Below are 12,500 nucleotides of genomic sequence, written 5' to 3'. Positions count from 1 at the left end.
CACAGATACAGACACACACAGATACAGACACACACACACACAGAAAAATGAATTAATTTATGTGAGTTATTTCGAATGTTCCTTTTCCACTGAACACGACTTCTCCAGTCCATTTCTAAATGTGAGTTATTTCCAGGTTTTTTCATGATCAAGGGAACCCTGCAGTTTGCCATTTTGAGACTAGAATTAATGCAGTCCTGTGTGCCAGATTAATGTGAAATCCCTTCTTGTATGAAAGTGGGGTTTGCAGGGGTTGCCAGATTGTGTTTCATCCCTCTTTTTCTCTCTTCATTCAACTGCAGAAAAAACTCTGTTTATCTACTTACCCCTGGCACCCCATACACTCAACCTTATCTCACACACACACACACACACACACACACATATGGAGCATATGGAGAGGGCTTTAGAGAAGCCTGCGGGTCTTATATCGTACACACAGCTGGGATGAGGATAAACACACTGCAGGCAAGGAACTGTGTGTGCGCGCGAGACAAGCATCTAATGCCATGTTCTAAACCTGTGTGATGTGACAATTTCAAGCGTCAATTCATTTTTCTGTCCTCGCTAAAACAGTAATGACTAGAGCTCCTCGGCACAAAACTATTATTATTATTTCTACTCAAAATCTAAATAAGCCTATTTGTAGGACCATTAAAGGGAACAGTTCAGCCCAAAATGAAATTCTCTCATCATTTACTCCCCCTCATGCCATCCCAGATGTGTACGACTTTCTTTCTTCTGCTGAACACAGAAGAAGATTTTTAGAGGAATATCTCAGCTCAGATGGTCCTTACAATGCAAGTGAATGGGGACCAAAAAGTTAAAGCTCCAAAAAGCATGTAAAGGCAGCATAAAAGTAATAGAAATGACTTTAGTGGTGAAATCCATGTCTTCAGAAGCGATATGATAGGTGTGGGTGAGTAACAGAGTTACTATAAATTCTCAGCTCTGCCCAGTAGGTGGCAATATGCATGAAAAATGTGAATCACCAACAACAAAAGAAGAACCCTTAGGAGAGAAGAACACATACAAGGGCTGTTTAAAAGTAGATTTATAGTAAAAAAGGGCTTAAATATTGATCTGTTTCTCACCCACACCTATCATATCACTTCTGAAGACATGGATTTCACCACTGGATTACTTATATGCTGCCTTACTTAGTTTTGGTCACCATTCACTTGTAATGTATGGACCTATAGAGCGGAGATATTCGTCCAAAAATCTTAATTTGTGTTCTGCAGAAATAAGAAAGTCATGCACATCTGGGATGGCATGAATTTTAGTTTTTGGCTGAACTATTCCTTCAACATTTTTTGCAATGCAACATTATTTTCATTACAATGAACTTAAGACAGGGTAAAATAAGCTGTCCCTGCATTAACACCACTTAATACACACCTGCACAGGTGCACAAAGGCAGCTGCAGAGAGACACACACACACACACACACACACACATACACACACTCTGTGTACTCACCCTGAGCGATGAGATCTCGCCGTAGTAGTGGGTACAGAACGGGTTCCACGCCGTCCATCTCCTGAACGATCAGAGTTTTTCCGAAGCGCACAGCTAACTCTAACACGGTCATAAAGTTAGCGTCCTGAGACACAGAACCAATCAGATCATGTCAAGCAAACATGTGTCATTTCAGCAGGTTCTGAGCTTGTGAATGTTCAGAAGAGCATACTCATTTTTCTAGCATATAGATTGGCTCATTATGACATATATTGGCACATATTGGCTCATTATTTGATCAAACTGCGGCGACATTTGATACGAAATTGCACAACAAATGCAAAATAAATACTGATAACTGGAAGCCACAGAGTTGCACAGAGTTGCACATGCAATGTAGTGAGATCATGTGACATCAAGGTACAATTCTGCAGTTTTACATTTTCACTCTGAAAGCACATGATGCCGTATATATCGCCCGTGTGAATGTGTAAGTGTGTTCACCTGTTGGTTTATGACCTCCAGACGGTGTGCTTTAAGATGAGTTCGCAACCACTCTGTAGCACGAGAGGACGGATCGATCAAGAACGGACAAGAAGCGCTCTAGATAGACAACAGGAAATGACATTCAATATGCTTTTAACTTTTAAATGTGACAGAATTAATGCACTGTGGGACTAGATCGCTTGCTGCGATTTTATTGGTTTTATTATTTTTCCCCAGCAGAAAAGAAAAGTGGTTTCTGAAGCAGAGCAAGTTATTTAGAAGTAAACAAACTTCTGATGAATCTACTGTAGCACAGCACAACCAGGGACATTTATTAATAATGTAAATAGGGGTCAATTTGGACTTGACTTCTGTTAAGTTGCCATTTGAAACTTGGTTGTGTTTTACAAAACATTATTACATACTCTGTCTTTTATGGGGCTTTTCCACTGCACGGTACAACTCCGAGCTGATACTAAATGTGACGTCAAAACCCTGAAGATCACTGATTGGTCAGGGAGAATCGTCACTACCGGCGTCACTGGATTTCCATCACGTGACATCAACCCGCTAGTTTTAATGTTAGCAAACAGCGATAGCAGTATCATTTGTTCACGCGACTTTAGAATTGTAAAAAGAAATGGCCGTGGTCAATAAACGAGGTGCAGATGTTCCTCTCGTTAGCGACGAATGAAACAAAATGTCTTTCAGGAAGTGTCTCGGATGTTGGGACACAAGGCTACCACCGGACCTCCCAACAGTGAAGGGAAATGTAAAAAAAAAAACACGTAAAAGTGACTACAGAACCATCAAGTTAAAGTGGAAGTGATTCGACCAAAAGGACGCTATCTAGACCGGCGATCAATGGGACGGAGAGTGCCCTGGACGCAGCCATGATGGAGGATGGTACGTTTTGTTACGTTAACTCTATACTCGGCTTGAAAGCTTCACTTTATTTAGTTGAGCAGCTACTGGAAGCTTCTAAAACAACCAGCCCAATTTAACTGTTACACTTGTGTAAAATCACCATGCAACAACTGCTTTATGCAGCACAATGAGCTAGCAGCTAACAGCTAGCGCTCGTGTTATTGTTTATGGTCAGTAATGTTTGTGTCATGTTTAAGATGATGTCACGGCAGTAGAGGTGGCGCAACTATGACGATCAGCCTATAATCCCGCCCACGTTGATGCGGCACTAAACTGTAGTGGAAATGCATGCTCAGAAAAGTAAAGCGAGTCGAGATGAACCGTAACGTGCAGCGGAAAAGTGCAATAGAGACCCGGCACGTAGACCGATCACCCACAACATTAAAACCACCTGCCTAATATTGTGCAGACCCCCCCTCATGCCGCCAAAACAGCACCAACCCGCATCTCAGATTAGCATTCTAACACGCTATTCTTCTCATCACAATTGTACAGAGCGGTTATCTGAGTTACCGTAGACTTTATCCCTTCAAACCAGTCTGACCATTCTCTGTTGACCTCTCTCATCAACAAGGCGTTTCCATCACAACACAATACACAACAGTCTATAGAATTTTCGGAGTAAATTAACAGAGTACGGTAACTCAGATAACCACTCTGTACAATTGTGTTGAGAAGAATAGCATCTCAGAATGCTAATCTGAGATATGGGTTGGCACTGTTTTGGCAGCATGAGGGGGGTTTTAATGTTGTGGCTTATAACTATATATATATATATATATATAGTGTGTGTGTGTGTGTGTGTGTGTGTGTGTGTGTGTGTGTGTGTGTGTTAGGGTGTGAGAGATGATATCATGCATTCTATGTATCTAACTCACTGAATTTGGGGACAAACTGCTAAAAAATATCCCTGTAAAAAAGCAAATCTTTATGTTTTTAATAGGGATGGAATGACACTATTTTTAGTAGTGTTGTTTTTTCTTAATGACTTTAGAACAACTATAATTCACTGTGTGGAACTGATTGGGAGTACTCTTTGTGTAAAGAAAGCCTCTAACAATACATGATTTCATTATAAAATAGGAATGCAAAAAGCAATTATATAAGAGCATGTGCAAAACTTTATTGTTAACTAGTCTGCAGCATTCCAGTGAAAGACTTCAGTAGAAAAGAAGTCAGTTCTCTTTACACACTTGTATCTGGACTTGTTTTCAGATCTCTCTCTCTCTCTCGTATATCAATCCACTTTTCAATCACACAGTACATTTTTAACCCAATTTGTTTTTATTGTAATTTCTAGTTAAAATAAATTGGCTATACCCTGGTAATACATTTCAGTTGCTTTTATTTTGAAGGTCCGGCACTGATCTAGGTATCGGATCAGTGCCATCCCTAGTTTTTGATGGTGTATGCCAACCTTTGTTTTGCTTGGTGAATAAGATATAAGCTCTATTCCATTTCACATTACATTTTAGACATTGGCTTCATCTTGTGTTAAAGTTTGTGAATGATCAGAGCATGATTTGTTTTCGTTCAGCTATGCCAACTTATCGCGGTCACGCTCTGTGTGAAACCACTTTGTCACATCACTCTTGGTGTGAGCAGGCCTTAAGGGTTGGGATAGGAATGAGTAAGGATTGGGCGATTGTATAATCCAATATGGGAAGTCACATTTAAGATGCAATTATGTGTATGATCTTACCCGTGATCATAATTCATTAATCTGATGCCAACATGAGGGACAAACAAGTGAGAGAGTGAGTGAGTGAGTGAGTCAGTGAGTGAGTGAGTGAGTGAATGAGTCAGTGAGTGAGTCAGTGAGTGAATGAGTGAGTGAATGAGTCAGTGAGTGAGTCAGTGAGTGAGTGAGTCAGTGAGTGAGTCAGTGAGTGAGTGAATGAGTCAGTGAATGAGTCAGTGAGTGAGTGAGTCAGTGAGTGAGTGAGTGAGTGAATGAGTCAGTGAGTGAGTGAATGGGTGAGTCAGTGAGTGAGTCAGTCAGTGAGTGAATGGGTGAGTCAGTGAATGAGTGAGTGAATGGGTGAGTCAGTGAGTGTGTGAGTCAGTGAATGAGTCAGAGAGTGAGTGAGTGAGAGTGTGTGACTGAGTGAGTCAGTGAATCAGTGAGTGAATCAGTGAGTGAGTCAGTGAGTGAATAAGTGAGTGAGTCAGTGAGTGAGAGTGTGTGAGTGAGTGAGTGAATGGGTGAGTCAGTGAGTGAGTGAATGGGTGAGTCAGTGAGTGTGTGAGTCAGTGAATGAGTCAGAGAGTGAGTGAGTGAGTCAGTGAGTGAGAGTGTGAGTGAGTGAGTCAGTGAGTGAGTCAGTCAGTGAATGAGTCAGTGAATGAGTAAGTGAGTGAGTGAATGAGTGAGAGAATGGGTGAGTCAGTGATTGAGAGTGTGTGAGTGAGTGAGCCAGTGAGTGAGAGTGTGTGAGTCCATGAGTGAGTCAGTCAGTGAATGAGTAAGTGAGTGAGTGAATGAGTGAGAGAATGGGTGAGTCAGTGAGTGAGAGTGTGTGAGTGAGTAAGTGAGTCAGTGAGTGAGAGTGTGTGAGTGAGTCAGTGAGTGAGTGAGTCAGTGAATGAGTCAGTGAGTGAGTGAGTGAGTCAGTGAGTGAAAGTGTGTGAGTGAGTGAGTCAATGAGTGAGTGAGTGAGTCAATCAGTGAGTGAGTCATTGAGTGAGTGAGTGAGTCAATCAGTGAGTGAGTCATTGAGTGAGTGTGAGTGAGTGAGTGAGTCAATCAGTGAGTGAGTCATTGAGTGAGTGTGAGTGAGTGAGTCAATCAGTGAGTGAGTCAGTGAGTGAGTGAGAGTGAGTGAGTCAGTGAGTGAAAGTGTGTGAGTGAGTGAGTCAATGAGTGAGTGAGTGAGTCAATCAGTGAGTGAGTCATTGAGTGAGTGAGAGTGAGTGAGTCAGTGAGTGAAAGTGTGAGTGAGTGAGTCAATGAGTGAGTGAGTGAGTCAATCAGTGAGTGAGTCATTGAGTGAGTGTGAGTGAGTGAGTGAGTGAGTCAATCAGTGAGTGAGTCATTGAGTGAGTGTGAGTGAGTCAATCAGTGAGTGAGTCATTGAGTGAGTGTGAGTGAGTCAATCAGTGAGTGAGTCATTGAGTGAGTGTGAGTGAGTGAGTGAGTGAGTCAATCAGTGAGTGAGTCATTGAGTGAGTGTGAGTGAGTGAGTCAATCAGTGAGTGAGTCATTGAGTGAGTGAGAGTGAGTGAGTCAGTGAGTGAAAGTGTGTGAGTGAGTGAGTCAATGAGTGAGTGAGTGAGTCAATCAGTGAGTGAGTCATTGAGTGAGTGAGAGTGAGTGAGTCAGTGAGTGAAAGTGTGTGAGTGAGTGAGTCAATGAGTGAGTGAGTGAGTCAATCAGTGAGTGAGTCATTGAGTGAGTGTGAGTGAGTGAGTGAGTGAGTCAATCAGTGAGTGAGTCATTGAGTGAGTGTGAGTGAGTGAGTGAGTGAGTCAATCAGTGAGTGAGTCATTGAGTGAGTGTGAGTGAGTCAATCAGTGAGTGAGTCATTGAGTGAGTGTGAGTGAGTCAATCAGTGAGTGAGTCATTGAGTGAGTGTGAGTGAGTGAGTGAGTGAGTCAATCAGTGAGTGAGTCATTGAGTGAGTGTGAGTGAGTGAGTCAATCAGTGAGTGAGTCATTGAGTGAGTGAGAGTGAGTGAGTCAGTGAGTGAAAGTGTGTGAGTGAGTGAGTCAATGAGTGAGTGAGTGAGTCAATCAGTGAGTGAGTCATTGAGTGAGTGAGAGTGAGTGAGTCAGTGAGTGAAAGTGTGTGAGTGAGTGAGTCAATGAGTGAGTGAGTGAGTCAATCAGTGAGTGAGTCATTGAGTGAGTGTGAGTGAGTGAGTGAGTGAGTCAATCAGTGAGTGAGTCATTGAGTGAGTGTGAGTGAGTGAGTGAGTGAGTCAATCAGTGAGTGAGTCATTGAGTGAGTGTGAGTGAGTCAATCAGTGAGTGAGTCATTGAGTGAGTGTGAGTGAGTCAATCAGTGAGTGAGTCATTGAGTGAGTGTGAGTGAGTGAGTGAGTGAGAGTGAGTGAGAGTGAGTGAGTCAGTGAGTGAGTGTGTGAGAGTGTGTGAGAGTGTGTGAGAGTGAGTGAGAGTGTGTGAGAGTGAGTGAGAGTGTGTGAGAGTGTGTGAGAGTAGGTGAGAGTCAGTGAGTGAGTGAGTCAGTGAGTCAGTGAGTGAGTGAGTGAGTGAGTCAGTGAGTGAGTGAGTGAGTGAGTGAGTGAGTGAGTGAGAGTGAGTCAGTGAGTGAGTGAACACTGACCATTATGAACAGAGCAGTGTGTATGTGTGTGTTACCTGTAAAATAACCAGAGCGTTCTCTATTGACAGGTCGTCAGATGGCAAACCTTCACTCTTCCAGATCAGCTGTTCACTCTCAGAACACAGGAAGTGACGGAGATCAAATTCTGCCAATCAGAGAACAAATCTGTAAAAGCCGTGGCCAATAATGAGTAGTAATGGAGTTAAAACAATGCCAAATGTACTCATTCAGTCATACAGTAAGTTATGTGAAATAAAACAGTTCACTGATTGGTTGATGTTTTCCTGTTTACTAATGAAGAAAGCAAAGTCAGTCTGATTGCAGGGCTGCCTGTGTGGAGTTTTTCCTTCTCTGTGGGTACATACTGACAGGATTCATAAGTGCAATACAGATTTTGTATTTGAAAGCAGATTCAAAAGGGAAAGAGAAAGCAGTGAGGAACATACAATGGAAGTGAATGGAGCCAGAGTCAATCTGTAAACGTTAAAGTATAGCCACAAGAATATAAGATGATTTTAGTGTAATAAAATCGCTTACTAACCTTTTCTGTGTAAAGTTATATCTAATTTTACAACTTTTGCCATAACAACATACCCCCATATACCCTAAATCGACCTTAAAAACTATGATTTATACATCACAGCTAAAATAATAAACAGAAGAATTAATGTAAGTGCTTTTATAAAATTATAAGCTTCACGTTTCAACCTCTAAAAATTGGCCCCATTGACTTCCATTGTAATTGCCTCACTGTAACCTCCATTTTTACTCCATTTAAAGGAGGGAAGTCGAAATACATTTCTGTGATAATAAACATTATGCCACAAATGCTGTCAATTAGACCTGAAATATTCCTTAAAGGAAATTGTGTGAAAACTCTATTTTACACATTTGACTTGTGTACACTTTTGACACTATTTTAACTCCATATTGAGTCTCTATCGAAACATGAGTGTGTGTGTTACTCTGTAGTCCAGAATCGTTCATCCAGTTGTCTAGGCTGGTGCGTCGCTGGTCTTCAGGAGCCGACGGCAGGTATGTGATGAACGCAGCTGATAGTTGAGCTCTCTTGGGAAGCGTGTCCAACTCCTCGCTGATTTCATCCACCTACACACACACACACATTACAAACTTACCTTATAACAGCTGTTGAAGTAGATGTAAAACAATTACACCCCAATACACACACAAGCAACAATGTACGAGCTCAAGGGTTTGACCTGTGTGTTCCAGCGTGTGTGTTCTCCGTCCAGTTGTTGCAGAAGTTTCTCCGCAGCGCTGATGGTCTCTTGCGCTCTGCTCACCTCTGACTCCAGCTTAGCTGCTTCAGTCGTACGACACTGAAACCTGAGCAACAGAGGCAGATAAGATTCACATACACACACACAATCTAAAGAGAGAACGAGTCTTACTTGTCTTTCAGCTCAAGAACTTTCTCTCCAACGGAGTTCAGCTCCTTTTCAAGCCTGTTCTTACGGTTCTCTGTCTTCCGCAGGTTTCTAGAAGAGACAGTTTCCATCAGTGCATTCACAGATAGCATCTGTACCTGTTATGTGTGTGTCTGTGTGTGGAATCATGTGGAAGACGGGGAAGTTTTCTGGAATCTGAAATGGTGATTATTTATGTAATTATGTTTTGTGAAACTATAGAGCGCAACAGTGCCCGCCCACTTTTTAGTGATGCACCGAAATGAAAATTCTGGGCCGAAACCGAAACTTCAGGACGCACTTGGCCAAAAACGACTTTTTTTTTTTTTTTAATACCTATTTTAAAAGTTGTTTTTATATATATATATATATATATATATATATATATATATAAACTATAATATTATACTTTTAATTAATTTCATGAATTTAATTAAACTGAATTGAAAAACTACAAATTAATTAAATGATCACATTTTTATTGAAATTAACGCACTGAAATGGGACAGAAAATATATTATAACAATATTAAATATATTATTCTTTATTCAGTTCTTTAAAGGGTAACTAAACCCTAAACCAACTTTTTTAGTTAATGATCTGTAAGAATGGGGCTTTATTAGTACTGGTCATTGATTCAAGTAATTTTTTTGACATTTGTGTATAAAGTGTTTTAATTCTACAATATATGGTGTAAAAACGTCTGAGTGCTGCCCTCTTCAGGTTGCTCACCCGCACTCGGTTCGTTCCTCTATCCCGCGGGTCTGCCCACTTTTCCTGCATTTTCAAATATTTCTAGTGGGTGGAGTCAGACTCTGAGCAGGTGTTTAGTTACCCTTTAACAATCAAATTTAAGAGATTTTAGTTTTTTTGACCAATTATCCAATAAATGTGACGTTCTAGAAAACTCTAATGATATGCAAAACAGCAGTTAATAATGAACTTAGCATCTCTAGGCTAGCATCTTCAAAGACAACAAGTCATTTTAATGATAACAACAGGCAGAGCACAGAACGGCAGAGGACCTCTATTCTGTTTATGTAAACGTATTTATACTTTAATATAAAATGATTGTGCAAAACAGCAGTAACTGAACTAAAACCAAACTCAAACTGTAAACGACAGATGAAGCCTCAAGTGAAGAACACGTTTGCAGAGCTAAACATATTTTAATGTAATTGCTATACACAGCAAGTTGGACTGCTTTCTATTTAAGTAAAAGGGTTTCTCTTCAAGAACACGAGACGCTGCACTGAATAGTCTCTCTCTCTCTCTCTCTCTCTGTGTGCTGGTGCTTGGGCAGATAAATATCTACATGCAGTCCGCACAAGCAATGGAAAGCTATCTTCGTTCATGCCTCAGTAGTCAAGAGGATTGTTGCGTTCGCAATATGTGCGTGAAGCGATCGTCTGTGTTTCGCAACTGCTTTCGGGTCCTTGAATAACGTATAACGTGCGAGGAAGGGCACCCGGTGGACTTTCTGGTGCCCTCCTAGGGAGTTGGTGCCCTACGCAGACTGTGTAGTCTGTTATGCTTATTAGTATTATATAGTGTTTCCACACCGCTGACATCGGCCTTTGCTTGGCAGCGCCGTGATTATAATCGATTGAGAGTGAAACCTGAGCACTGAGGGGTGGGGAGGGATTTATATCGGCTCATATTAAAAATGCAATTTTCGGTGGCCAAACTTTCGGTGCATCCTTAGTATTTTTCCCACAGGGATTTCACAAAATCAAAGAGTTGTGCACCATGAACCAAACCAACCAGCTGCAAAATAAATCACAACAGTACAAACTTTGGTTTGAAGCAAATAAAATCTGACAAAAAGACAAAGGGTACAAGACAGCGTACTTAACGTCTTTCATGACGGAACAAATTAACTGAATAAAATGTATGGAAAAATATTTCATTATTGATTTAAATCAGTTGATTAAACTGTATGTATAGAAACAATACATTTTCAGATATATGCAAATAAATAAGTAGTTTGAGAGTGAAGGGCGAGCGACTCGATTGCGTCATTAAATAAATTCCCTCGTTATCTGATTCCGATATCTGAGCTCTCAGTATCTATATCCCACTGTGTGGAATTGATTGGGGTACTCTTTTTTTTCCCTTCTCCCCAATTTGTAACGCCCAATTCCCAATGCGCTCCAAGTCCTCATGGTGGCATAGTGACTCGCCTCAATTCGGGCGGCGGAGGACGAATCTCAGTTGCCTCCACGTCTGAGACCGTCAACCCGCGCATCTCATCCCGTGACTTGTTGAGCACGTTACCGCGGAGACGTAGTGCGTGTGGAGGTTTCACGCTATTCTCCGCGACATCCACACACAACTCACCACGCGCCCCACCGAGAGCGAGAACCACATTATAGCGACCACGAGGAGGTTACCCCAAGTGACTCTACCCTCCCTAGCAACCGGGCCAATTTGGTTGCTAAGGAGACCTGGCTGGAGTCACTCAGCACGTGATTGGGGTACTCTACTGTATGTAAATAAACATAAACGTTTAACTACACATTATTTCCTTATAAAATAGAGAAGAAAGTGTAGCCTATTATGAAAAACGTTGTATTTCTATAGTCTGTATTTGCAGTGAAAGTCTTCAGTAGATAAGAAGCCAGTTCTCTTTACACATGTTAACTTGTATCTGAATAGAATCTGTAATCTGAACTTGTATTCTATCTAAATGGATTTAGACCAACTTTCTTTGTTAATTTGAGTTGTAATATGACATCAGTTCACTTTTCAATCACACAGTTATTTTTTCTAAACCCAGTCAACTTAAATATTATCATAATTTAATATTATAAGAATACAAATTATTATAATGATACATTATACAATAGTAATATATTTCAGTCGTAATTTCTTAACTTTCTAACCACGGGGCTTTTATTTTGACGGAACTCACTAGGAAGACAGTGACCTCATAATGTGTGTGTGTGTGTGTGTGTGTGTGTGTGTGTGTGTGTGTGGGCTTTTTCACAGTATTTGCTTTTCATCCAAAATCTGGTGAACTGCTCCTCCGGTTCTGATCTCAATGCATGTTAGCTAACCGAACTTTCGAGCATCTACATCTGAGACGTATCTCGTGTGGACCGCTCATATATTGCATGCCATTCTGAGAGCTGAATACAGCAGTGGGACATAAAACTGCGCATGCTGTGTGTGTGTGTGTGTGTGTGTGAGTGTGTGTGAGTGTGTGTGAGCGAGTGTGAGCGTGTGTGAGCGAGTGTGAGCGAGTGTGAGCGAGTGTGTGTGTGTGTGTGTGAGCGAGTGTGTGTGTGTGTGAGTGAGTGTGAGTGTGTGCGAGTGTGAGTGTGTGTGAGTGTGTGTGAGCGAGTGTGAGTGTGTGTGAGTGTGTGTGAGCGAGTGTGTGTGTGTGTGTGTGAGTGTGTGTGAGTGTGTGTGAGCGAGTGTGAGTGTGTGTGAGTGTGAGCGTGTATTTATCACTTTGTGGGGACCAAATGTCCCCATAAGGATAGTAAAACCCGAAATGTTTGACCTTGTGGGGACATTTTGTCGGTCCCCATGAGGAAAACAGCTTATAAATCATTCTAAATTATGTTTTTGAAAAGGTAAAAATGCAGAAAGTTTTCTGTGAGGGTTAGGTTTAGGGTAGGGTTAGGTTTAGGGATAGAATATAAAGTTTGTACAGTATAAAAACCATTATGTCTATGGAAAGTCCCCATAAAACATGGAAACACAACATGTGTGTGTGTGAGCGAGTGTGAGCGAGTGTGAGTGTGTGTGAGCGAGTGTGTGTGAGCGAGTGTGTGTGTGTGTGTGTGTGTGAGTGTGTGTGAGCGAGTGTGTGTGTGAGTGTGTGTGAGCGAGTGTGTGTGAGTGTGTGTGAGCGAGTGTGAGTGTGTGTGAGTGTGTGTGAGCGAGTGTGAGTGTGTGTGAGTGTG

The 12,500-nt window shown here is 41.5% G+C and overlaps 1 protein-coding gene across 1 annotated transcript in view; it reads right to left on the bottom strand.

Annotated features, from left to right (window-relative positions):
- Window positions 1-12,500, bottom strand: part of LOC127629610 (cytoplasmic dynein 2 heavy chain 1) — a 143,137-nt gene that overhangs the window by 44,546 nt on the left and 86,091 nt on the right. Inside the window, 6 exon segments of the mRNA XM_052106733.1 lie at window positions 1,483-1,606; window positions 1,966-2,064; window positions 7,195-7,304; window positions 8,125-8,266; window positions 8,380-8,506; window positions 8,572-8,658. Of these exon segments, the coding sequence (XP_051962693.1) occupies window positions 1,483-1,606; window positions 1,966-2,064; window positions 7,195-7,304; window positions 8,125-8,266; window positions 8,380-8,506; window positions 8,572-8,658 (689 nt within the window).

Source organism: Xyrauchen texanus, chromosome 36 (assembly GCF_025860055.1).
Source record: "Xyrauchen texanus isolate HMW12.3.18 chromosome 36, RBS_HiC_50CHRs, whole genome shotgun sequence".
In the NCBI taxonomy this organism is placed as follows: Eukaryota; Metazoa; Chordata; class Actinopteri; order Cypriniformes; family Catostomidae; genus Xyrauchen; species Xyrauchen texanus.
Note: the sequence above shows the minus strand (reverse complement) of the source record. Positions and strands in the feature narration are given on the sequence as shown.